At 36.9% G+C, this 27,423-nt stretch overlaps 1 protein-coding gene across 3 annotated transcripts in view; it reads left to right on the top strand.

Moving 5' to 3' along the window:
• The window catches only part of LOC150096963 (VPS9 domain-containing protein 1-like), a 453,159-nt gene that overhangs the window by 242,571 nt on the left and 183,165 nt on the right, over window positions 1–27,423 (top strand). For all 3 annotated transcript variants that reach the window (XM_090408053.1, XM_090408054.1, XM_090408055.1), the window contains one exon: window positions 23,382–23,472. In XM_090408053.1, the coding sequence (XP_090264179.1) occupies window positions 23,382–23,472 (91 nt within the window). The remainder of the gene's footprint in view (window positions 1–23,381; window positions 23,473–27,423) is intronic.

Raw genomic sequence — 27,423 nt, 5'->3', positions numbered from 1 at the left:
TCTTGAGGTTTGGAAAACATCGATGGGATGCTGCATACTCTGTGGGAGGAATTATACTGGAGGAAGTGGGGGAGACAAGAGATCTGGGGTTGATGATTGATAGAAACCTGAAATTTAGGGGACATATTGCAAAGGTGTTGAAGGTAACACAGAGGATTGCTGCAATTATGAGAAGGACACTGACCTGCAGAATAAAAGGGTTATCATTCCGTTGTATAAGTCTCTGATCAGACCACACTTAGACTGTTGTTCTCAGATTTGGTCCCCAGGATTTGAAAGGGATAAATTAACTGTGGAAAGGGTACAAAGATGGTTTCAGGACTATACAATTTTGGTTATGAGGATTGTCTGAGAGAATGTGGACTGCAGAGTTTGGTAGATAGAAGAAGGAGAGGTGATACGATTGAGACTTTTAAACTGTTGAGAGGTGGTTACAGGGTTGACACTGAAGAGTTCTTTCACTTGGTTGAACAGCGGGAAGGAGTGATGACAAGAGGCCATCCCTGGAAGTTACGAAAGGAAACTGTGAGCAAGAGGGTGAGGAGTGGTTTCTTTGTATGGAGGATGGTTGAACCGTGGAATGCATTGCCTGATGGAGTGGTGAGAGCGAGAACGGTCAATGAGTTTAAGGAGTGGTATGATAGACTTTGTGTTTCTTAGGGGGGGGGGACCTCCCCTTGATGAGTCTTAACAGACTTTATGTTCTTAGGAAGGACCTCCCACGATGACTCTTTTGACTCCATGGAGGCCTGAATAATAATAATAATAATATTTTAATTATAGGAATATGGATTGGAAAGAAGAGATAGTGCATAGTTACAAGGAGAGTCAATTTGTTTAGTTTCTGCAAGATAATTATCTAAAGCAGCATATGATGGAAGTAAAACGAGGTTTATCAGTATTAGATTTGGTGATATCCTCGCAGGATGCAGTTGTGAATGAGGTATCAATGTTGCCACCTGTTGTTGAAAGTGATCATGAGATATTGATTTGGATAGTAATCAAACAAGAAACAGTTGTTATCAAGGTCTGTATGTGGAACTATAAGGCAGGTGATTATTAGAGGCTCCATAGTAAACTAGCATCAATACATTGGGTTGATGAATTGTGTAGATAATATATTGACAGTGAATGAGAAATAATAAAGCAGTATCTAACACAAGCAATGCATAACTGCATACCAAGAGTTAAGCAAATAAATATAGTAGGAGTGAGATAATATGAATGGTGAAAACAAGCAAGCAGTGTTACAAAAGAAATTGTTATGGAGAAAATACAAGAATTTGCTGTGAACCGATGAATGAAAAATATAAAGTGCAGGCCAGAAAAGTGATGAGCATGGTTAAAAAAGAAAAAGTAGAATATGAGAAGAGATCGGCCAGTCAGGTCAAAGACAATCTGAGAGAATTTTTCTACTATGTAGCAAGCAAGAGGAAAAATAATTATGACAATTTAACAATTGTGGATAGTTATAGTAGCAAAGTTATTGTGGAATTATTTAAGAAACACTTCATCAGTGTATATCATAGTGGTGTGAATTCTTGCCCCCCATCTAGAAGGGGGGGGCAAGAATTAAGAGAATTAAAGGTGAAAAGAATCAGAGGTGTATCAAATGTTGCTCAGGTTAGATGTTAATAAGGTTGTGAAAGTGGATGACATATATCACCACATATTTTTAAAGAATGTGCAGAAGAGTTGCCCATGCTCTTGTCTTAGTTGTTTAATGAAAATCTTGCAGTGGGGGAGATTTCTAAGCACTGGAAAGAAGGCAAAATAATACCTCTCCACAAGCATGATTTGAGAACAGAAGTTTCCAATTATAGACTAGTCTGTATATATGCAGTTGTGATCAAAGTGTATGAATTTGGGGTTGGAAAAATTGGTGAAAGTGATCATGAGATATTGATTTTGATAGTAATCAAACAAGAAACAGTTGTTATCAAGGTCTATATGTGGAACTATAAGGCAGGTCTTGTTTTAGCAATCTCCGTATGTGTTATGATAAGGTAACAAATGTGTTGGATAAGGGAGAATCATATACAGTGATATTCTTGGACTTTGCAAAAGCATTCAATAGATTACCATTTGATAAATTTGTGTACAAGCTGCAGCAGATAGGAATAGATAGTATATTGGTCAAATGGATTGGAGATGGGATCAGGGTTCTGTTCTCGGGCCCCTACTGTTTAACTGTTTGTTAATGGTATGTGATGTGGATTGACTGGGGATCTTCAAATGTTTGTCGATAATGCAAAGTTAGGTAGAATAATCAGGAGTAGTGCTGATGTGAAAAAGATTTGAATAGACTTTTAGCTTGGACAAATGAGTGGGGTTGCAGTTTTAATGTTAATAAATGCAAGGGGTTGCACTTTGGATACAGAGACATAAGGCTACATATTGTATTGGTGGAGTTTGACTTCAGGAAGTGGATGAGATTCAGGATCTTGGAGGGGATGGTGTACAGTGGACTGAAGTTCGAGGCCACATCACACATGTTGCAAAGACTGCACATTGTATAGGTGCTATGATAAAAAGGGCATTGATATGTAGGGATAGGGAGGTGGTGCCTCTATATAAAGCATTGGTCAGATCATATATGGCGTATTGTGCCCAGATTTGGTCACCTAGTTTTCATTGTGTTATGGAAACACTAGAGAGGATTCAAAGACGAATAACCAAAGTGATATCCAGACTCTGAAGTATTGGCATTTGAGAGAATGTGGATTACGATTGATTGATAGGAGGAAAAGAGGAGATATGATAGAGACCTTCAAGTTAGTTAAGGGATTCTATCAGATTAATACAGAAGAAATTATAAAAAGAGTGGATATTAAGATGGGAAGAACAAGAGGCCATCCCTGGAAGTTATATGAAGGTGTGGTGAAAAAGGGCGTTAGGAGCAGATTTTTTACATGGAGAATTGTTAGTGAGTGGAATGCATTGACTAAGTGCATTGTGAGTGCAGGTAATGTAAATAATTTCTAAAGCTCAATATGATAGACATGTTGGTAGTTGGGTGGACCTCCCACGATTAAGTCTGTTGACTCCATGGAGGTTCTTCTTCTTTTCAGCCATTTTCTGTCTACTGCTGGATGAAGGCCTCCTCCAGTTCCTAACACCTTTCTCTGTTCTTGGCAATGATTGACCAATTTTTCCCAACAAAATTTGACAATTCATCACTCCACCTTCTTTTAGGACATCCTCGGCCTCATTTCCCTTCTTTTGGAATTATTATTATTATTTGAAACTTCCAGGGAGTCCAAGACTCATCGAGGGAGGGCACCTACTCTACAATTCTCTGTCTCCACTACTAAACCTCATCCACCCGTTATCCACCAACTGCATCATCTACACCAATGCCATCTACTGTCCACCACCACTAGTATTTTCACAGACAATCACAAACATCCATGCCCACAGCGGGATTCGAACTCACATCCTTTTGGCTGGAGAGCGGATATGCTAACCACTTGGCTAACCAGGCTGTAATCCAGTTCGTTAGTATGGTGTTCCATTGCTCATCTTCTCTTCTGAATACATGTCCAGCCCATTTCCTTTTTAGGCGCTTGTGGTGAAGAATGATATCAGTGATACGAGTCTGGCTTCTTATCCAGGTGTTTTGCTTCTTAATTGAAGAATCACTATAGAGTCCTTTATAGTGATTTAGTCTGTAATTTATTTAGTTTTTAAATTCTTTAGTCTGTTTAGGATTTGTTCTTGGTTCCTTATTGTAGTTCCATTCTTATCTTTTATTGCAGTTAAAAAATTTACTTTTAATGTGATGCCTAGCATCAACCTCTTCATTTTTCTTTGAGTTGTTGCTAGTTTATTTTTCACTGCTTTTGCTAGCGACCAAGTTTCACAACCATATGTGATGACTGGAAGTATACACTGGTTAAATGTCTTCCTTTTAAATGGCATCCCTGGAAGTTACGAAAGGAAACTGTGAGCAAGAGGGTGAGGAGTGGTTTCTTTGCATGGAGGGTGTTTGAACCATGGAATGCATTGCCTGATGGAGTGGTGAGTTCAAGGAGTGGTATGATAGACTTTTTGTTTCTTAGGGGGGACCCTTCCCTCGATGAGTCTTGATAGACTTTGTGTTTCTTAGGAAGGACTTCCCACGATGAGTCTTTTGACTCCATGGAGGCCTGAATAATAATAATAATAATAATAATAATAATTTTTAAACAGAGTGGGACATCATTGTTTTCAAAAATGCTTTTCAGTTTTCTGAATGCACTCCAGGCAACTTGAACTCTCCTATTTATTTCCTTTTGGAGTCCACAGTTTAGATCAGGGGTCTTCAACCTTTCAGACAGTGCAGGCCGCATTAAAAATTTCAACGAAGCCCACAAGCCTCATTTCAATGAGGCCCACGGTACACTGTGCATTTAATACTTTACTTAAAAGTCTATAAAAATAAACAAACTCAGCTTTAAGAGTGTAGGTAGGAGTTGGGTTCATGATAAGTAAATACAATCAGTACTTGAAAAAAGATAACTTAATGAAGAAAACATTCATTTTTTACAATGTCAGTGGGCAACTTGGCAATGATTTTCCTTGACCAGCTTGTCGATGTTGGCATCAGTGTTGGAAGTTGCTATGCCCAGAGTATTTTTGAGATGTTGGTCCATAATCTGAGTTCTTCTTGGACTTTACATGCTTCATTCTGGAGAAGAACTGCTCACATAAATGTTTCCTACCAAAGTACATATCTTCAAAGCATGCCGGCAAAGATTAGGGAATCCTTATTATTTGGACACAGAATATCCCCTGCTGCGATGAGACACTCTTTCACAAACTTGCTGTCCAAGAAGGCTTTTGAGTTTTTAGCAATTTTTTCAGCTATTACATAACTTACTTTAACGCATGCTTCGCTCTCTTCCCTCTGCCTTTTAAACTTACCCTTCTGGCATTTTAAATCAATTTGGAGACGGTTCACTTTGTCCACACGAAGCCGCCCTGGAAGGTGATTGAAATTGGACGCATGCTTTGTCTCATAGTGTCGTTTTATATTGTATTCTTTTGATACTGCCACTGACTCATGACAAATTAAACACACTGGCTAATCACCGTCCAAGAAGACTTTTGATTTTTTAGCAATTTTTTCAGCTATTACATAACTTACTTTAACTCATTGGCACAAAAAACGTACAAATTGATCCACTTTTCATTAAAAACCCAACACAAATCACTTGATTTTCGCTTTTTACTCGTACATGCCATAGTGATAGAAGGTGAACCCAAAAATGATCCAAAATGCTGTATAACAGTTTTTATCCATTGAATATGTCTCACACTAATGAAAAAAGTTGGGCAATATAAAACCACGGTAGGCTATGGCTGACACGATGAACCTGTGTGTGCGCTTATACACGAATATCACACTGTTCACGACTGACTGACTGACTGTGGATGAAATCCTCTTGTATTTATATGAAAATAACGAAGTATTGAGAACCTTCGAGATGTATCTGGAAGGCACTAGACAGTGCACTCAAACGAACTACTACTTTAGCCATCTACCTGCAACATTAGTACTAGTACTTAAGTACCGCTTGGCACCATTAGATGGCTGAAGAAGCATGTCTATTTAATATTTATTTTTATAGGATTTTATCCTAGCACATGCACAGCATGTGTTAGGATAAAATCCTAATGCACAGCGTTCCTTGTGCATCTGGAAAGCATCTTACAATTCTAAATACCGCAGTATTGCTTAGTGACTGCGAGCATTATTGAAATTATTTTTTATTTAATCACGTTTTAATGGTAGGTAGTTATTTTTTCAAAATGGCCAGCTGGCCACGCCAAAGAGCTCCGTGGGCCATGCGTTGAAGACCCCTAGTTTAGATCAATGAGATGACCTAAATATGTATATGAAGAGACTCTTTCCAAGAAATTGTTTTCTATTATGTTTTTTAGTGTTACAAAATGATTAAACATGATTTTAGTTTTTTTCTCTGTTTATATTTAGACCAACTTTTCTGCTTTCATGATATAGGTCTTCTATCATTATATTAAGGTCTTCTGGAGTGTTTGCAAAAATTATGATATCATCTGCATATCTTAGGTGTGCTAAGTTTCTGTTATTAATTTTTATACCAAGGTTTGTCCAGTTTATATTATTAAATATTTCTTGAAGGACTCCTGTAAAGATTTTGGGTGATAGTCTCCTTGTCGAACACCTTTTTCAATTGATATTTTATTGCTACTTGTGTGAAGTTGGATTGTTGCTGTTGCAGTGTGGTATATTTCCTGGAGGAGGTCCATATATTCTCCAGGAACTTTTTGATTCTGGAGTGTTTTGATTATTGCATTAGTTTTGATGGAATCAAATGTTTTTTCATAATCAGTAAAGGCTAAACAGAGAGGCAATTGGTTTTCTTCTGCTTTTTCTATTATTTGTTTTTTTGCTGCATGAATATGATCAATTCAATTCTTATGTTAAAGCCTTAACGGAATCCTGCTTGTTCTGCAGGTTGATTTGATTCTAGAAGAATGGTTAACCTGTTTGTTATTGCTTTTGTGAGAATTTTATACAGATTAGAGAGAATACTAATTGCTCTATAGTTCTTTACTTCTTCTTTGTCTTCTTTTTTAAATAACAGTATCAGAGTGGCATTTTTCCAGCTTTCTGGTATTTTTCATTTGTCTAGGCATAGATTTAGTAAGTTTGTGATATGGTGAATTATGTTGTTTCCTCCCCATTTAATTAATTCTATGTGAATTAGGTCTTCACCAGGACATTTTCCATTTTTCATTGTTTTAATGCTTGTTTTATTTCATCTGAGGTGAATGGAGGGATGAATTCCATATGTGATGGGGAAGTGTTATTTAAGAGTTATTAACATGATTTATCTATTGAAGAATCACTTAGTGTTTTTATAAAATTCTTCTAGTCTGTTTGGGATTTGTTCTAGGTTCCTTATTGTAGTTTCCATTCTTATCTTTTATTGCAGTTATTTGACTTTTACCAACTGATAAATGGTTTCTTAGTATTTTTATTGTTTTCAATTGTTTCTTTTATTTTTGTAGTGTCATTAGCTCTTATTTCATTTCTCATCTTTTTCCTTATTGTTTTGCATGGTTCTGCATATTCTATTTTAGAAGTTAAGTTTTTGTCATTTCATATTTCGTCTCTTTTTTAGTAGTTGTAAGGTTTCTTCTGAAAGTTTATGGTCTCTTTGTTGTTTGTTGCTTTTGAACTTGTTGGCTGCTGAGATTATTACTTTCATTAGGTTTTTGCTTATTTTATTTATGTTTTCTTCAAATATGTTTATTAAGTTTAGTTTTTGATTGAGTTTTTCTTCGTAATCCTTCTTTTTGTTTTCAATAGGTTTTAGTCAAAACTTCTTGATTTTTTGTAGTTTAGCCATTTTATTCTTTCAAATTTGGGATTTATTTTAATTTTGGCTCTCACCAGTTGGTGGATGCTTCCTATTTTTACTTGATTTAGTACTGAGGTATCTTGGACTATTTCTTTATTATTACACAGTATATAATATATGCTATGTATATGTATTATAAAAACTCTATTCATAATGTAAAGCTTGTTACTGATAGAGAATTCTGTAAGAGCCATTCCTGAGTTGCTGCTTGTACCATATATGTATGGTCCTATTGTGTCTATTTGGGGGGAGGGCAGACCTACTTGGGCATTAAAATCGCCCATTACTATAGTAAAGTTTTGATTAGTATTTCTTTTTTTGTCTAGAGTGTGCTACAATGAGGCATAAAATGCTTCTATCTCTTCATTAGTGTGGAACAAGGTGGGAGCATATATTTGGATGATCCTGATTTTAAGTTTGGAGTTTGTTTTTAAGTGTGATTTCTATTATTCTTTCATCTGTATAATTAAATTCTATAAATTCAACTGTTTTCTTAATTAGAAATCCTAATAAAAAATAAATAAATAAAATATGATCATACAGAGTATATAATAAAAAAAAAATAAAAAAAACCAGCTAACGCCTTTTTATTCCGTATACGGGAGTAGGCGAGGCCATTTAGCCCCATCTAACTTTTGGAGACTGAGTGGGCAGTTCAATCTCCACTGGTACCAATCAGAGATAGATGGCCCAAGGCTATCACTAATTAAGCGGTACACAGTGAAGAGAGAGACGGCTCAAATGTGCCGCCATCTCATGGTCTCTAACCCTAAGACAATTTATTTAATGTCTGAAATAGTGTGGGTTCTACGGTCGATTTTCTTGAGTCTACGGGACGAAAAACCTGAGTTTCCGGGAGGAAAAACCTGCTTGCCCATGCCAGAGATCGACTAACTCGGGAACCGGTCGAAAAAAGACTTAGAAAAATTTCCTCTAGTCGCCGACTAGACTCGAAACCAAGTCTTCCTTCGTGTGGCCAATCGCCGTGGTGTGTAAACGCCACATCCACTGAGCTACAATTAACACATCATATTTTCTGTTTATTACAAAACATATAGTAAATAATTTTTTTCTCCCAATGATAAAGTTTATTATTTTCATGATATTTACATAATATTTATAAATATACAATTAAAATATAATAATATCACATTTTCTGTTCACCAAATATATATTCAGTACAGAATGTTGAGTAAATAATGTTATATATAAATATGCATAAATATTAATAATAATAATAATAATAATAATAATAATAGTAATCTGTTTTACATTTTTTTCATATAAATATTTACATTGGTTCATTTAATTTGTTGAAAGTTTTTCACTTGCTTATACAGTACTATAAATTAATTTATTTATTTATGTTTTTATATATTATATGTTTATATATATTTATTTAAGAAAGCAAAGAAAGTTTGTGCTTGAAGTAACTTTACAACTGGGCCACTTATATATAGAGGCTAATGACTTCTTATCAATTGCTTTAGTATCCCATAATGCAAGGCACATATATAGAGGCTAATGACTTATTATTATTATTATTATTATTATTTCCCAAGACCTCATGGAGTCAAAGACTCATCTGGGAGGTCCTTTTATCACACACACATCTCATCATACCATGTTTTAAACACACTCAAACTCTTTGCAGACACCACACTCTCAGGCAAGGCATTCCAATCATTCACAACTCTGCACGACAAAAACCTGCCTCTCACTCCCCTACTCACACCCTCTTTATACAGTTTCCCGGGATGACCTCTGGTTCTCCCCTGATCTCCCATTATTCTCCGTAGAACTTCTCCACCATTGATCTTATAACAACCCCTTACCAACTTGTAGGTCTCTTTCATATCTCCCCTCTTCCTTCTCTCCACCAGACTCTGCAAATTACATCTTCTCAGTCTTTCCTCATACTCAGCATTCCAGAGGTCAGAAACTATCTTGGTCAGTCGCCTTTAGACCCTTTCCAACATCTCTTCATCCTTCTGAAAACCCGGTGACCAAATTTGGGCACAATAGTCCATGTGTGGTCTAATCAAAGCCTTATACAATGGAACAAGAATCTCCCTACTTCTACACTTCAGTGTCCTCTGCATCATTCCCAGAAGTCTTTGTGTTGTCTTCACAATTTTGGCAATGTGTCCCCTAAATTTTAGATCCTTATCCACTATCACCCCCAGATCTCTTATTTCCTCTACCTCCAACAATATATTCTCAGCAAGCATAAATTCTGCATCCCATCTTTGTTTTTCAAATTTTAAAACCTTACATTTTGCAACATTGAACTCACATCCCCATTTGCTTGCCCAATCACTCAATTTATTCAAGTCTTCTTGCAAAGCCACAACATCTTCACTACTCTTTATGGTTCGTCCCAACTTTGCATCATTTGCAAGCAACTGAATATCTCCATCCAAATCTTTGCCAATATCATTAATATACAAGTTAAATAGTAATGGCCCTAAAACAGACCCCTGAGGCACTCCACTAGTGACTTTCCTTTTCCTGGATATCGCACCCCCATACACAACTTGTTGATACCTATCAGATAGCCAGTCTCCAATCCAATACACTAATCTAATATCAAACCCCATCTGTTCTAGTTTGACTGTCAACTTATCATGAGGTACTCTATCAAAAGCCTTTGTGAAACCCAAGTATATTACTGTGTATCCTTCTCCTCTGTCTAAGGAAGCAGTCACTTTATTGTAATAAGTAAGTAGATTACTAAAACGTGACTTCCCTTTAGCAAATCCATGCTGTCCATCAAAGATTATACCATTGTTGTCAACCTAACTCTGGATCCTAGTTCTCACAAGCTTCTCCAACAACTTAACCACAACAACTGACACACAGATAGGCCTATAGTTTGATGCTTGAGTTCGATCACCTCCTTTATGAAATGGCACAATCTTGCCCTCCTTCCACTCTTTAGGAACTTGACCAAGTGCAAGACTCGTATTAAAAAATATGTCAAGGCAGGTGTCAACTCTCTGGCACATTTCTTCAGAATACGCAGTGATATATTATCAAGTCCCATAGCATTATTTACATCTAGTTTACTCAACTCCCCAAACACCTCTTGCTCACTTACAGTCAGTCTCTCCTCTCCATCATCAACTGCTCTCAATCTCTCCATGAAATCACATTCACAAGATTGAAAGATCTTTATGAACTGCTCATTAAGTATCTCCACCACACATTCTGCAACAGCTATCTTTATACCATTTCCTCCAATCAATGTCATCCTTCCATAATCATTCTTTCTTTTGCTGGCTACATATCGAGAGAACTCCCTAGGATTCTTTTTGGCTTCATTAGCTAACTGCTGTTCATACCTCTGTTCAGCTACTCTCACCAACCAAGTCACCCTCCTTGCCTGGTCTTTGTAGACCTCATGAAATTGGTTACTTCTACTTCTCTTATGCTGCCTCCACAGTGCCCTTTTTCTATGTATCGCATGCTTAATCTCTTTATTCATCCATCTCACACCTACCTTATTTAACCTTCTCACCCTTTGAATTCATTTAGACATTGCATCTACTAAATAGTTTTTGAAAATCCCCCAAGCTGCATTGATCTCTTTTCCAGCTAACTCCTCATTCCACACTACACCCTCAAGCTGTCTCCTGAGCTCTTCATAATCATCCCCCCCCCCCCCCTTGTAGTTCCACATATACCCTTTTTTCACAGGAGTCCTTGCACTGCTGGCAACCACCCAGGTAATCACCTCATGGTCACTTTCACCAATTGGTAGATGATTTGACACCTCATTCATAATTACATCCTCTGATGAGATGACCAAATCCAAGACCCTTAATCCTCGTGTGCCCTCTGTTACATACTGTCTGAGGTAGTTATCCCTCAAAAACTCAAGAAACTCATTTTCTTTACTTCCAGTTGTTATCTCTTTATTCTAGTCTATATTGCCATAATTAAAATCACCCATAATGATCACCCTTTTCTTATTTGCTTGGCTTATTTGACTATACATTTCACTATCACCACCATCCACATTACCAGGTCTATAACAACATCCCACCAAGTATTGGATTCTATTCACCTCTATCTCACACCATACTGCCTCAAAACCACTGTCCCTATTTCCCTCTTGCATCTCTACCTTGTATGGACATAACTCTTTCTCTATCATCAATAGCACTCCCCCTCCCTTTTTACCCCTTCTATCCTCACGAAACATGTCATACCCTTCCATCTTTATTCCTGTCAGGATGTCGTCCTCATCTAACCATGTCTCACTTATTCTGACAATCTTTGGGTGAACAGACGCATTTAGTGCAACCATTTCGTCCGCCTTGTTTCTTATACTTCTAGCATTGGTATACAAACACGACAGCTCATTTCTGGATCTGCAGCTAGTTCCACTGATACCACTCACTCGATGTGATCTCTCCATGCTGGACTGGGGCCATTTCCCTTTCTGCTTCTTCATTTTAGAATCCTTTTCAATTTCATCTGTTTCCTTTTGATCCCTGGTCATCCTATTTCTTTCCTACACATGCTCTCAACTCCTCTTGGAGCATCCACCTTTCTCACGCTGTGTACCCCTGTCCACCCTGAGCCTCCCTGTTTCCCTGCTCCTCTTGCACACTCATTCTCTCATTTTCTATACTCATACCACTCACTTTCCCAGTCATTTCCACTTCTTCAATCTCTCCTGTCTTACTCTCCTGCTCTTCCACATCACTCTCCTCTCGATCTGATTCATTCTCTCTATTCACTTCTCTACCTTCCAGCAGCAGTCTCTCCAAGCGACTCACACCTTAACCACTCAAATACAGTCTATCGCTCCCATACAGCTCACTTCATCCCTCAAACTCATCCCACACATTAACAAATTGTACTCCCATCTCCTCACACATTTCAGCCAGAATATCATTCATAATCCTTGCTCTCCGCCTCATTTCACCACAATCATACCTTGGCAACACACAGACTACCCTTCCTGTCACACTATTCTCTTTTATCTTTCCAAGCAGCCTCCTGACATTCATTCTGACATGCTCTTTGTTCTCTCTCAAATCATTTGTACCAATTAATGCAATTAACTCTTTTGCTCGCTCCCGCCTCATATCTAATGCCTCAATCACTCTACTCATTTTACTGCCTGGAAAACATATCTTGTGCATTTTATCCTCTAGCACACCTTTAATAATGGAGTCACCATACAAAGCCACTCGCTCATCTTTCGTTATCTCTTTCATGCCATCATGATTTATTTTAATAGTTTTGACCTGAATTCTCTTAATTTCATTCCGCATCCATTTCATTTCTTGCCTCATCCAATCCAATTCACTTTCCGAATCTTGCAATACATTCTCTCTATCATTAAATCTTTCTAACTTTCTAACTCTCGACCCCCCCTCTTCTCACTTTCCCTCTCATGCATCCTTCTTTGTTTCTGTACTTTCGGTCCAACATACGTCCAACTTTCATTATCATTCTTCTCACTTTCACTCTCATTTATCTTTCTTTGTTTCCGTACTTTCAGACTAACATGCGTTTAACTTTCGCTATCATTCTTCTCACTTTTACTCTCATTCATCTTTCTTTGTTTCAGTACTTTCAGTCCAACATGCATCCAACCTTCGCCATCATTCATTCTTTTTTCACTATCATTTATTCTTTCGATTTTTTTCACTTGCGATTTCTGCGTCACACCATTTCTACTTTAATTCGTTCTCTCAATTTCGTTTCTTTCCTCCACGCTCGCCTCACTTTTGTCCCTTTTAACATCCGTTATGGTTTTCAAATTGCTCGTTTTCTTTTTTCCTGATTTTTTAACATTTTTTCGGCTTTCTTTCTCACCATCCTTCTCTTTCAAACGTGCATGCTGGACTGGGGCCACTTTCTTTGAGGTATGTGTCAATTATTTTTATTAAATTAATTGGTATATTGAATTTGATGAGTGTGTACAGAAGACTCTGATGCCACCTTATCAAAAGCCTTCACAGCATCTATAAAGACCTCAGTTGTGTGGAGATTCCAGTTGAAATCTGTTGTGATATATTTGACCATTCAGTGTATTTGTTGTACAGTACTGTAGTATTTTCTGAATTTGAACTGCTCATTTGGAATAATACCTAATTTATCTCTTGCTGATTGAAGCCTTCTTGTAGACAGGCTTATACATTGGTTATGCATTACTAAATCACTTAAGGAATTGACAACGTAGATACGAATATAAATTAAATTACACTTTAATAAATATTTCCGATATTTCGGCAACGTCACATTGCCATCTTCAAAAGGAACTTATAAAAAAGGCACGTGCACATAGACACTACAACTCAGTAACTGAGAATGAAGTGATGAAGCTATTGTTCTCCTGAAAGTCCTGATGGTGCCCTCTAGCAGGCTAAGTAGGTGTTCTTGGCTGTTGGGCTGAAGATCTGCTGATGTAGTGCTCCCAAATTTTGGGCGGTTTCATACAACCAAATTTGTTGAGGTTTGGAGAGTTTCTTAGGGCTGAGGCTGATTCCATAAATAGTCTTTTGAATTTGTATTTGCTACGGTGTATTACTGTAGCTTTCTTCCACCGTATTCTGTGGCGTGTATCCAGAACATGGTCTACAAGACCAGAATGGCTGTACTTTTGAAAACAGATGTAGTCCTTGTGTTCCAAAATTCTGATATTTGCTGTCCTGCCTGTTTGGCCAAAGTAAGACAGTTTACAGCTGCAAGGGACCTGGTATACACCAGGTAGGTCTAGGGGAAGTGGTTGGTCTTTAGTGGAGTAGATAAGGGATGCTAGTTTTCTGTATGGTCTGTAACAGGAGGTCAAGTCATGTTTTTTTAAGATTCTGGTAATTTTTTCTGAGGTGCCTCGGATGTAGGGAATGGTGATGGATTTAGAATAATCCTTGTTGTGGAGGGGGGGGTCGTGGTTTGTAGCTTTCAATATTTTTTGGATTTTTTGGGGGGGGATGGCCATTGACTGAGAAAGTGTTGAGGATGTGATTTAGTTCAATGTTTAGGGCCATATTGTTAGAACAGATTAGTTTAGCCCTGTTGTATAGTGTTTTCACCACTCCATGTTGTTGTGAGGGGAGGGGGATTGTTGGTGATTGTACCTGCTTGTATGGGTGGATTTTCTATAAACATCAGGCTGATGGCTGACTAGTGTGTCTAGGAAAGGGAAGCTGTTGTTTTCCTCTTTTTCCAGGGAGAGATTCTGGGGTGTTGATTGTTTGTTTAAGTGTGTTAAGAAGGAGAGGAGTGTATCAGAGCCATTTGGCCAAGTAGAGAACACATCATCAGTGTAGCAAAGCCATATGGTTAGTTTTTGTGGGGCAGAGGCTAAGGCTTCAAAGGTCTCCATAAAGAAATTGGCCAAGGGTGGGGAGAGTAGTGAACCCATGGCTGTCCCCTCTATTTGTTTGTAGAATTTTCCCTGCCAAACGAAATAGCCTGAGTTCATTGTGAACTGAAATAGGGCTGAGATATCTTGATATTGGGAGAAAATTTAGCTTGGATTAGCTCAGAAGTTTCCTTGAGTGGGACATTTGTGAATAAGGAGGAGACGTCAAGGCTGACCATTATATCAGTATGTTGGAGTGTAAGGTTTTCTATGCTGGCTTTGAAGTGGGCTGAGTTTTTTGTGTGTGATGGTGTGTTGCCAGTATAGTGTGTGTGAGTGCTTTGGCCAAATGTTTAGCTAATTTGTATATGGGGGAATCAATGCCATCCACTATGGGACGTAATGGCACATTTTCTTTATGTATTTTTGGGAGTCCATAAATACGGGGGGGGGGGGGTATAGAGTTAAACGGCTTTAATCTGTTGGTAACTGCTACAGGCCAAGAAATTACTTTCTTAAGGAGCCTGTGAAGTTTTCTGATTTGTGAGTTGGTGGGATTGTATTCGATAGGGAGGTAAGTAGCCCGATCTAATAGAAGAGCATTAAGCTTACCTGTGTAGTCCTTTTGGTTAAGTACTACAGTTGCATTTCCCTTATCTGTTTTGGTGATAACTATTTCTTTATTATTCCTCATTTCCTGCAGAGCTTTAAATTCCTTGTTGGATATGCTGGTTTTTGGTGGTCTTGCTTTGGAGAGGACACAAGCTACATCCAGTCTTACACTGTTGGCGATTTGATTTGGAAGGTGGTGGATTCTGCGTTCGATCTGGATCATAATATCCTCACTAGGTATTTTTCTGGGAGCAATGGCGAAGTTGTAGCCACGTGAAAGCGTGTTGAGTGCTTCAGGCTTCAGGGTGACTGAAGAAAGGTTGATTGCGGTGTTGGTAGGAAGTTTTTGATTGACTGTTGAGTTCTTTTTTAATTTTTCGAATTTTTTCATGTCGACCTTGTATTTTTTCAAATTCTTTGTCTGCAGCGGTACATGAGACGTCATGTAAAATTGACCAAAGCTCGTGATATAAAGTGCATGTAAGCTCTTCTTCAAACGCACGAATAGCTTTGTTAATGTCTGCTAAGAGAAACTGCGTAGCGGCGATTTGTTCCCGCAGCAAAGCGTAGCTGGCATGGTTATATATACGGACAGCTTTTTGTGAAACAAAACGGTTCTTGAATTTTACACAATTCGGGATTACTTGATTATCCCGGCAGCATTTTAGGAAAGTTAGACGATTTAATTGTCTAGACAACTTCAACTTCATTTTACCGTGTTGCTGGGCCTTCCGTGCGATCGCATCTCTGTGGATGATGGTAATTCTCATAGACAGGCTTATACATTGGTTATGCATTACTAAATCACTTAAGGACAATAGCTTGAGAACAATAGCTTCATCACTTCATTCTCAGTTACTGTGTTGTAGTGCCTACATGCACGTGCCTTTTGAAGATGGCAACGTGACGTTGCCAAAATAGCGGAAATATTTATTAAAGTGTAATTTAATTTATATTTGTATCTACATTGTCAATTCCTTAAGTGATTTAGTAATGATTGAAACCTTGTAAGGATCACTTTTTCCGCAACCTTTTCAAGGCTGGATGGAAGACTGATAGGTCTGTAGCTTTCGGGGAGTTGAGAGTTCTTTCCAATCTTTTTGATTGGTGTGATATCTGCCTTCTTCCAAGTTATGGGAAAATGCTTGAATCTGAGGATGGCATTGATTATGTTGACTAGATGAGTGGGGAGTAGTTTGATTATTCTGTTTGTGATTCCATCTTGACCTGGAGCCTTGTTGTTGTTGTTCAGATGGGTTATGATATTGTAACTTCTGCTGGAGAAGTGAGTGCGATAGGTTCTGAGTTGCCCTTTTGTTGTCTTAAGACCTGCTTGACTCGGCGGTGAATCTTGTGGATAAGGTTGATGTTCAGATTTTCATAAGAGGGGGTTACATTGAGTTTCCAAGCTGTCAATTAGAGCTTCAACTTTATCTATGTGAGCAGTTCCTTTCTTGGTCTGTATGGGGATATAGATTTGGGGTAAGATGCAAGATCCTAGCAGGTGTCTGGCTTCTGGCCCCCCCTGCTGTTTTCTATCTACATAGCTAATATCCCTCAAAACCCAAGTTCAACAATCACTACGTTATATGCAGATGATAATGATTAGCAAGATCTCTTAGCCCCAAACTGGATATCAGAAAATTCCAAAGTAGTATTCATGCATTGGAGAAGTGGCTGATGGACTGGAGGATCGAAGCAAACCCCCAGAAGAGTTCAGCCATACTATTATCCAAAAAGAAGGTCCAGACCAAGGAGGACATACAGCTGCTAGGAGTCAAGATTCCATGGCAGACTGAAGTCAAATATCTCGGCTTGATGCTTGACAAAAAACTTCAATTCACCAGTCACATAAAACACATAAACTCGAAGACATCCATAGTAATCAGCAACTCTACCTCATGATCAACAGAAGAAGCAAACTGGATACTTGGAACAAACTACTCATATACAGGATGTTAATATGCCCAGTCATCACTTACGCATCTCTTGCATGGAGCCATACCTCGGATACAGACATTCAAAAACTGCAGAGGATACAGAATAAATGCCGGAGAATGATTCTGGACACCCCATGGTTCATTAGAAACTCCCAGATTCACATAGAAGTCAATGTTCCCTACATCACATCAATCCTTCATGATCTAGCAGAAACGTTCTTCACCAAGACAAGCAATCATCCAAACCCATTGATCAAGCAAACTTCAGACTACAATGAAGCAGAATTCTAAAAATACAAAAGGCCCAAGTCAATTCTATGCTCAGCTGAACATAGCTAATCTCACTGCCCTTCCAGGGTTAGCTTAAAGCTCAATAACTCTCCACTCAAAGAACTTCCCTCTCAGACACTGGGGAATATGAAGAGCATGCATGCTTTACCCATCAAACCGGTAACGTTCTGTGTCTGTACCTTGGTATCTCTTCTGAGTCCAGCTCCCACTGATGAAACCTCGATAAAGGTCAAACCTGGTCTGAATAGTGGCCCTTCCCATAATGCATAGCATTATACTTGTCCTTAAGGATATGCACCTTCCATTATGGTGTACTAAGGCAACTGATGTGGAGTCATTAGCCTTTATATACAAGTAGCCCAGTCATGAAGTTTCTTTGCGTGCAAACTTTGCTTACACTTGAATAAAGGATGAAACCAAGAATATAATTTCTTGGCATCTTTAATTTTTGGTTCATTTAATGTGCTAAGAGAGAAAGTATTTTACCTTGGGTATAATAAATGTTAAAAATACCAAGCAATTTTAAACCTGGTTTTACTCCATTTCCCAAGTAAGCAAACAGACAAGCAAGTCAAGTTTGCGCCTGCAAGTGATGCAAGTCTAGCTGATCCTATAGGTAGTGCAAGACCAAGGCAACTCGTGGTAAAGGTGGCATAAGCTCTGATCACTAATCTTAATATTTACCCTTAATGCCAAAACACATCTCCAAGAAGGGGATGCATGATGTTTTGTATAAAAGGCAAGGGGCCACTACCCAGACCGGTTTCGACCTTTATTGAGGTCTCATCAGTGGGAACTAGGCTAGAAATACCAAGATTTAGTAATACAGAGCTTATAAGTATTTTACCAGAACAAGTTGCCATAAGGTGTTTTAAACTTATTAAATAAAAATCTCTGGAGGAGATATAAATGTAGAAAGTATTTTACCTTGGGTATAATAAATGTTAAAAATACCAAGCAATTTTAAACCTGGTTTCATTTCCCAAGTAAGCAAACAGACAAACAAGTCAAGTTTGCGCCTGCAAGTGATGCAAGTCTAGCTGATCCTACAGGTAGTGCAAGACCTTGCATCACTTGCAGGTGCAAACTTGACTTGTTTGTCTGTTTGCTTACTTGGGAAATGAAACCAGGTTTAAAATTGCTTGGTATTTTTAACATTTATTATACCCAAGGTAAAATACTTTCTACATTTATATCTCCTCCAGAGATTTTTATTTAATAAGTTTAAAACACCTTATGGCAACTTGTTCTGGTAAAATACTTATAAGCTCTGTATTACTAAATCTTGGTATTTCTAGCCTAGCTCCCACTGATGAGACCTCAATAAAGGTCAAAACCGGTCTGGGTAGTGGCCCCTTGCCTTTAATACAAAACATCATGCATCCCCTTCTTGGAGATGTGTTTTGGCATTAAGGGTAAATATTAAGATTAGTGATCAGTGCTTATGCCACCTTTACCACGAGTTGCCTTGGTCTTGCACTACCTGTAGGATCAGCTAGACTTACATCACTTGCAGGTGCTTGTTTGTCTGTTTGCTTAATTGGGAAATGGAGTAAAACCAGGTTTAAAATTGCTTGGTATTTTTAACATTTATTATACCCAAGATAAAATACTTTCTACATTTATATCTCCTTATGGCAACTTGTTCTGGTAAAATACTTATAAGCTCTGTATTACTAAATCTTGGTATTTCTAGCCTAGTTCCCACTGATGAGACCTCAATAAAGGTCGAAACCGGTCTGGATAGTGGCCCCTTGCCTTTTATACAAAGCATCATGCATCCCCTTCTTGGAGATGTGTTTTGGTATTAAGGGTAAATATTAAGATTAGTGATCAGAGCTTATGCCACCTTTACCACGAGTTGTCTTGGTCTTGCACTACCTGTAGGATCAGCTAGACTTGCATCACTTGCAGGCGCAAACTTGACTTGTTTGTCTGTTTGCTTACTTGGGAAATGGAGTAAAACCAGGTTTAAAATTGCTTTGTATTTTTAACAGTGCTAAGAGAGATCTTTTTCATTTTAATGATATTGGTATGGAATAATTTTATGAGTATACATAATTTTTTTCTGCATTTTATCATTTGAATTTATATTTCAATAATTTTTTATTGAAATCCCATTTTTATATATTATTTATTTTACACATATAATTTAATAATAATGATAATAATAATTCAATATCAAGATTAAAGTTTGTTAGTATACAGCATATTTACAGATATATTATTAAAACACTATTGTTACATTTTTTATCACAACAAAAATTCAGCATAGAAATTACTGAGTATATTTGTTTTTGATAAATTTGTTTGTTGTTTGGGTGGAGTATCTATTGTCTTCCTCAAAGCTTTTGCTGAAGTTATTTGAAGAAGATATGTATATATTAGGAAAACATTATTGTTACATTTTTTCACAACAAAAATTCAGTATACTAATTGCTGAGTACATTCATTTTTAATAAATTTGTTTGTTTGTTTGTTCAGGTGGTGTATCTGTTGTTTTCCTCAAAGCTTCTACTGAGGTTATCTGAGGAAGATACTGCTACTACTTATAATAATTTGAAGATAAAGAGTTAGATGATGACATTTATTGTGCCTGTGGAGGAATTTTTCAAGTCATTAGAGAAGGCAGCTTGGTCTTTGTTAAAGATCTAAACAACTCAGTGTGAAATGAATACCAAATATATAGAAATGTTTTTGAAAAATCTGGAAAAAAGTATCAATCTAATAATGATGGGACTTGCTGGATTTCTGTTCAGGACATGGACTAGTTATCACTAACACCATGTTCAACCATAAAGATATGCTCAAATTCACATGAAAAGAAGATACACAAGAAGTACGGTCAGTTTTTCGCTACTGGGGAATCTGAAATTGAGCAAGATAAAAATTAATATCATATTAAAAATATCTAAGAAAGTTTTAAAATGAATCATAGTTGAGTGTCTTTGAGAGGTGAACTGTAGACTCAAATATACAAACATTATTGGAGAAAAAATGAAAATGATTATTGAAAACAAGAATCAGACCTTGGAATTTCAGTGACAAACTGTGAAGAAAATACTAATTGATTCAGCTAGGGAGATATGTTGTGCTTGTTTGCAAGAACAGAAATATCCGAATTTTATGGTGAACTCAATCCTGGAGAAGATGAAAGCATATTGAAATTTCCTAGCAAGTAGCTGATGCCCTGAGAGAATACAGAAAAAAAAATGGAAGAAAGCTAAGCATTGTGTAAAAGTAGCTAAACAAAAGTCATGGGAGGACTTAAGAATATAGAACATAAATAATGGTGGTGGTGGTGGTGGGCAGTAGATGGTGTTGGTGTAGGAAATTATGGTAGCAGCGGTTTGCTGTAGTTGGTGGATTAAGTGGTGTACAGTTGTAGAGTAGGTGCCCTCCCTCAATGAGTCTATGGACTCCTTGGAGGTGTCACATAATAATAATAATAATAAATATCACAAAGGTAGCAAAATGTTCTGGAGACTGTTGAAAAGTTTAGAAATGGAGGAGAGTAAAAGGAATATGTTGATTAAAATGACATAAAAACTGAAGATATTGGGAATATAGAGTAAATTACTTTGAAAGATTGTTAAATGAGATAAATAATGACAGATATTATTGAGTACTCCTGATTGTCATAGAAAAAGCCTTAGAAACCTGAAGTGTGAAAAGGTAATTGGAACAGATGATATTTAATCAGAAATACTCATACAGAAGTTACAAGGCTTTACAAATGTTACATTACATGATTTAATATATAACTAGATTAAAAATGAAAAGTACTTTGCAACATTCTATATAGGTACTCCCTAACTTATGATCATCTAAAGTTACAACCAAAATTTATTATTATGATGATGATTCAGGACCTCCATGGAGTCACAAGATACATTGTGTGAGGCCCACTGTAGAAAACACGAAGTCTATCATATCACTCCTCGAACTCATTCACCATTCATGCTCTCACAACTATATCAGACAATGCATTCCACGGTTCAACCACCCTCTATGCAAAGAAACCACACCTCACCCTCTTGCTCATGATTTCCTTTGACAACTTCCAGATTTGGCCCCTTGTCCTTGCCCCTTCCCTTTGTTCCACCAAACAAAAGAACTCCCCACTGTCAACCCTGTAATTTCCTCTCAACAGTTTAAATGTCTCAATCATATCACCTCTCCTTCTTCTATCTACCAAACTTTGCAGTCCACAACCTATTTTTGATCCCTCAGCCTATCCTCATTACCAACACTGTACACTCCTGATATCATCTTTGTTGTCCTCCTCTGCACGCACTCTTTCCACTGTTAATTTATTCCCTTCAAATACTGGGGACCAAATTTGATTACAGTAGTTCAGGTGTGGTTTGATCAGGGTTTTATACAATGGAATGACAACTCTTTTATCTTTGCAGGTCATTGTTCTTCTCAGCATTGTAGCAATCCTCTGGGTTACCTTCACCACCTTTGCAACAATGTGTTCTCTGAATCTCAGGTTTCTATCAGTCATCACCCCAAGATCCCTTGCCTACCCCACTTCTTCCAGTACAGTTCCTCCAAGAGAGTATGCAGCCTCTCATTGATGCATTACAAACTTAAAGACTTTACATTTAGCTGAATTAAACTTGCATACCCATTCATTTGCCCATCTGTCCATTTTATTCAAATTCTCTTGAAGAACTGCCACATTTGCACTATTAATAATAATCCTTCCCAGCCTTACATCATCTGCAAACAATTGCATATCCCCTTGACATCCATTGACAATGTCATTGATATAAAAGTTAAACAATATAAGTCCCAGTACTGAGTCCTGTGGAACTCCCACTTGTAACCTTCTGCTTCTTTGATACTGCTCTCATCTATAGCTATAGCTTTTGTTCCCTTTAATTTCTTTTTTTTGTTTTTGTTATCATGGCTATATTAATATTTTTAGTTTTTCGTTGTTTTGCTAATTCTAATTCCTTTGTTGTGCTTCATACATTCCATGTGGCCTACTTTTCAAATGTCCAAGATTCCTATTCATTTGTCTTTATCCTTTGTCATTTTTCGTTGTTTCTCTCTGATGAATTTTCTAGTTGAAGCATCTGAATTGTAGACATTTTTTACTTGGTAAGGTAACCAGCCTTATGCAAACCCCCCCCCCCCCCAACCTGGAGGAGTAGAGTATCTTACATTTAACTTACATTACAGAGGACTTTACATTTAGCCACATTAAACTGATATTTTCAGCCTTTTCAGATACTCCTAAAAACAGGGGAGGGAAAATGCTTCTGATATCTCACACAAAATATTTGATATTAATAGTATTATTTCCGAGGCTGTAGTTCAGTCATTATAGACAAAACCTTTTGGTCAGAAAGACCTGGATTTGATTTCCATCAGTGACATGAGGAACCTTTATCTTATCTCTTTCTTTTTTTTTCTTTTTTTTTTTTTTGAGTTATCTGGTCTCATACAGAGGTAGGGGGTTTTTGCACCCGGAAACTCGGATTTTTGATTCCCCCCTGAACAGGCAATCTGGCTCTGTGAACACACACATCTACAGACATATGCACACCAGAAGGCATAAGGCCAGCCACCTTATCCTTGAGACAGTTGTAATTGTAAGGATAAAAAACCTTGGTACTGTAAAAGGTAGAAGAAGAGGATTAGGAAAGAAAGAAAGTATTATTTCAAAGTCTCCATGGAATCACAAGATTAATTGCAGAATTTAATGCATTATACTTCACAATTATATTATTTTCTTTCTATAAATCAGATTTTTTACATATGCTCTTACATTAATTTCTCACACCTTTTTTCACATTGTGCATTTAGAACATTTTCAGATTTCGGAGAAAACAGTAAGTACACTGCAAAAGAAAAACATCAACTGTATGCCAAAATTCTACATTATGAAGATAAAAAGGTAAGCATACATGATCATAGACTATAGATCGTTAATATTTAAATACCTCACTGTTTTACTGACTTTTATTACCATGTTTTGCTTATGGTTTGCCATTTAGCTTGCTGGAGAAAGATAACTAATGTTTCTGAAATAATAATGAGACTGTGTTCATTTGTATTTTTTTTTTTTATTGGTATATTTGAATTGTGTGTTAGCTTATATCATATTGTTGTATGTTGTTTGAACATGGTGCATTTATATGGCACTAATATATATCAGTTATATGATGTAGAACAGAACAATGAGAGACAAGACAGTCATTATATCAGATGACTATCATATCATATCATTATTTTGAAAGTTTAACATTGCAGATTTAATGATATGTTTGTGTGAGAAATGCTTTTGTTACTGAAGATAAAGGAAGATTTATGGATGGAAAGCAAGAATAGCAGAGAGAATATCAAAGTTTCCAAAAATAAGTGCCAGAAGTTATAATAATAATGAGAAAAAAGCAATCGTATCCATAAAAGACACAAAAATGTGAGTGTTTGGAAATTGTAGACAGAAACTAAAACTTACTTAGAATAATTTTAATAGATGTAAAATTTTGCCTTAGTATCTAAGGTATCTTCAGTACATTGACAATGGAACATAATTATTCAAGTTATTGTACATAGTTTTTGTCTTTCATTTCTACAAACATGACAGCTTACGTACCTATTTTGAAACAAAATGTGAACATCAGAAAGAATATCAATGCGATTGCATTTGAAAAGTAATCAATAGTGAACAAAATACCAATGATAGCATAAAAGAAATGATGGAAGATTCAGGAGATTAAAGAGGTAGCCATAATGAGATAAATAGGGCATTTGCATGGAGTCATCCATGGGACAGTGCATGGGATGAGTACAGAAAAAAAAAAAGATAAAAGGGAAAACAAGTATGAAAGGTTCAGAGAAAGAGAGAGAGAGAGTAAGAATATTGTATAGTGATTCCATGAACTAAAAGAATGTGCTGGGTGAGAGCATGACAAAATTATGTTTTCTTGGTATTATTATTAATAATATTGGACTTCTGTGGAGTCAAAAGCCTCGTTACAAGAGAATCTTCCCCTCCTCACACTCTCAGGCAATACATTCCACTTGTTAACTGCTCTCTATGCAAAGAACCTTCTCCACATTTCCTTGCACATGTCCTCCTTACATCTTCCAGGAATGGCCTGTTGTTCTCTCTCTCTCCCCCCCCCTCTCTCCCCGATCTGAAAAAATCTTTTCCACATTAACTTATGTCTCAGTCACGTCCCCTCCCTTCCCCTCCTCCTATTCAGGAGGTTCTATAAATGGCATTCTCTCCATATTTCTTCATACTCCACATTCCAAAGACCTGAAGCTACTTTAGTCAATCACTCTGGATCCTTTCTAATATATCTTCACCCCATGAAAACCAGGTAGTCAAATCTGTGCACAATAATTCATCAGTGGAAAATCATAACCTCTTTACTTCAGCATATCAAAGTTTTCCTCATCATTGCCATAATCTGATGTGATGACTATGATGAATTCTCAGCTTAAGTGATGTGATCCCCTAAACTTCCAGTCCCTGTCCACTATCACTCCCAGATCTCTCATATCTTTTCCACCTTCTTCAAAATTTCCCCCAACTGTATATTTTACATCCTATCCTTGTCTGCTAAATTGCAAAACCTCATGCTTTGCAACATTTTTCACTCACATGCCCACTTATAGTCATTTCATATCCTCCTGTTAGGTCACATCTGCTTCATTTCTCATAGTTCTCCCCAGCTTTTTCATCATCTGCTAACTGCATATCTCCAATTAAACCTCTTCCAATATCATTAACATACAAGTTAAACAAAGATGCATCACTCTCCCCCTTTGGGATACTTCTCCAAACACAACTTTCCAATATCCCTTTGATAACCAGTCACCTAACTCACTCATCTGGTTTCTAACTCTAGTCATTCCAATTTAGTTACAAAAATTTTGTGTGGCATTTTATCAAAGGCCTTGAAAAAATCTAAGTATATCACACTGACACACCTAATTATGCACCAAATTCAGCATCATAGTCCTCACTAACACCTTAACTACAACTCCAGACATCTATAATTTGTAGCCTGTCTCATCATCACCATCGTGAAATGGAACAATTTTTTACTCTCTTTCTACTCCTTGGGATTTGCCCTTTTGCAAGACTCATGTTAAAAAAGTATGTCAAAGCTGTTGTTAACCCTCTGGAACATTCCCTTAAAACATGCAGTCCTATTGCCTTATTGATATCAACTTTACTTAATTCCTCCTACTTGCTCCTGATCAGTCTCTATCTTTCCCATTCCTTCTACATTTAAGCTTCTCATGCTTATGAGGGTAATATGGCCTAACATGGAATACCTCAATTGTATCCTCTGTAGCATCATTTTCACCCATTAACATCATCTTACCATAATCATTCTTTCTTCTACTTACCAGAATTCTCTAGGATTCTTCTTGACGTAATTAGCTTTTTTCTGCTCATACTGCACTTTTGCTATTCTTACCAACTGAGTCATCTGCTTTGTGCTTCCCATGCAATTGATTATTACCATTATTCATCTTGTGTCACCTTCATAATGCTTTTTTTTTCTTCTTCTTCCAGATTGCTTTCTTATCTCCCCATTTTTATATTTCTATCCATTTTACATCTATCCTGTTTATCTGAAGTGTTACCAAGAAATTAGAAATTATCTTGTTTAGCCTTTTGACCTTCGAATTACATACAGAAATTAATACTGTTAAATAGATCTAGATCAGTATTTACTCCCAGCAGCATTTATCTCTTTTTAACTTAACTACTCATTCCATACTATAGCTCCAGGCCAAGGTTTGCATAATCACTTGCCTTGTAGTTCCACATATATGTATCTTTTCCTCAGAGAAGTATGGCTGGTCCCCACATGGTGATCATATCATGGTCAATCTCACCAAGTGGAAGAAGATTAGATACCTCATTTGAAATGGCAGAATTATTGCTGGAAAATTCAAAACAATGACAGTAATTCCTTTCTGACCAGATGGAATTTTTTAAAATTTTCCGTTTAAGATCTCTGCTAAATTTTGGCATCATATCTTTTAATTTCAGTAGCAGAACTAAGCAAAACAAAATTATGTCTACAGTACAATTGCTGTGTAATAAGAAGTGTAACTGACAAGAATGCTATTTTGAAACACATCATTTTATGATTGTTTGCAGTTATTTTCTTCCTTGTTATATTTATCTCTAATTAATGGGATGTCATTTGTGTAGTTCTTTACAAATACCAAAGTAATTCTATTCTGCACAACAATATATATATATATAAAATTTATATGCCTGTAAGTAGGAAACTCTAATAAGTTTCCTTTGTTTGATTATCATATGGTGTATGTAAGTGGTTATATGGTGTTTTTCATTGGCTGAATTCCAGAAGATATTTTGTTTGCAATTATAATTTCTCAAATGTTGCCAAAAAACTTCTGAAGTGTTACCGAGTAATTAGAAAATTGATAAGAAAGTCAAGGCCACATATGGACAGAAGACCGAGTTCCCTCTGTGTGAGTAGTATGTCTGCAAGTCTGTCGCATCGCACTGTTTGCCCCACTTTCTCTTTATCTCTTCCTAATCAAATATAATGGACCACAACCCAAAGAAATGCTATTTAACTGCAGATCACAAAAATTCTTCCACAAAAAATAGTTAAAAAAACATCAAAAAACAAAAAAGAAATCCAAATATAAAAAAACATCTAAAAACCAATCATAAAAAACATTACAAATCAACCAAAAGAATCATAAAAAAACAACAGAAATCCAATAAAACAACCCACCAATATTAATTCTTACCAAAAAAAAGTTTCCACATCCACTTCACCAATATCTGTGGCCTTAACAGCAGTATAAACAATGTGCACACCACCTACTATCATCT

The sequence above is a fragment of the Typopeltis vanoorti genome, chromosome 18 (assembly GCF_054136105.1).
Source record: "Typopeltis vanoorti isolate ZY-2024b chromosome 18, IOZ_Tvanoo_1.0, whole genome shotgun sequence".
NCBI lineage: Eukaryota > Metazoa > Arthropoda > Arachnida > Uropygi > Thelyphonidae > Typopeltis > Typopeltis vanoorti.
The sequence above is the reverse complement of the archived record's forward strand: the minus strand, read 5'-3'. Positions and strand labels throughout refer to the sequence as shown.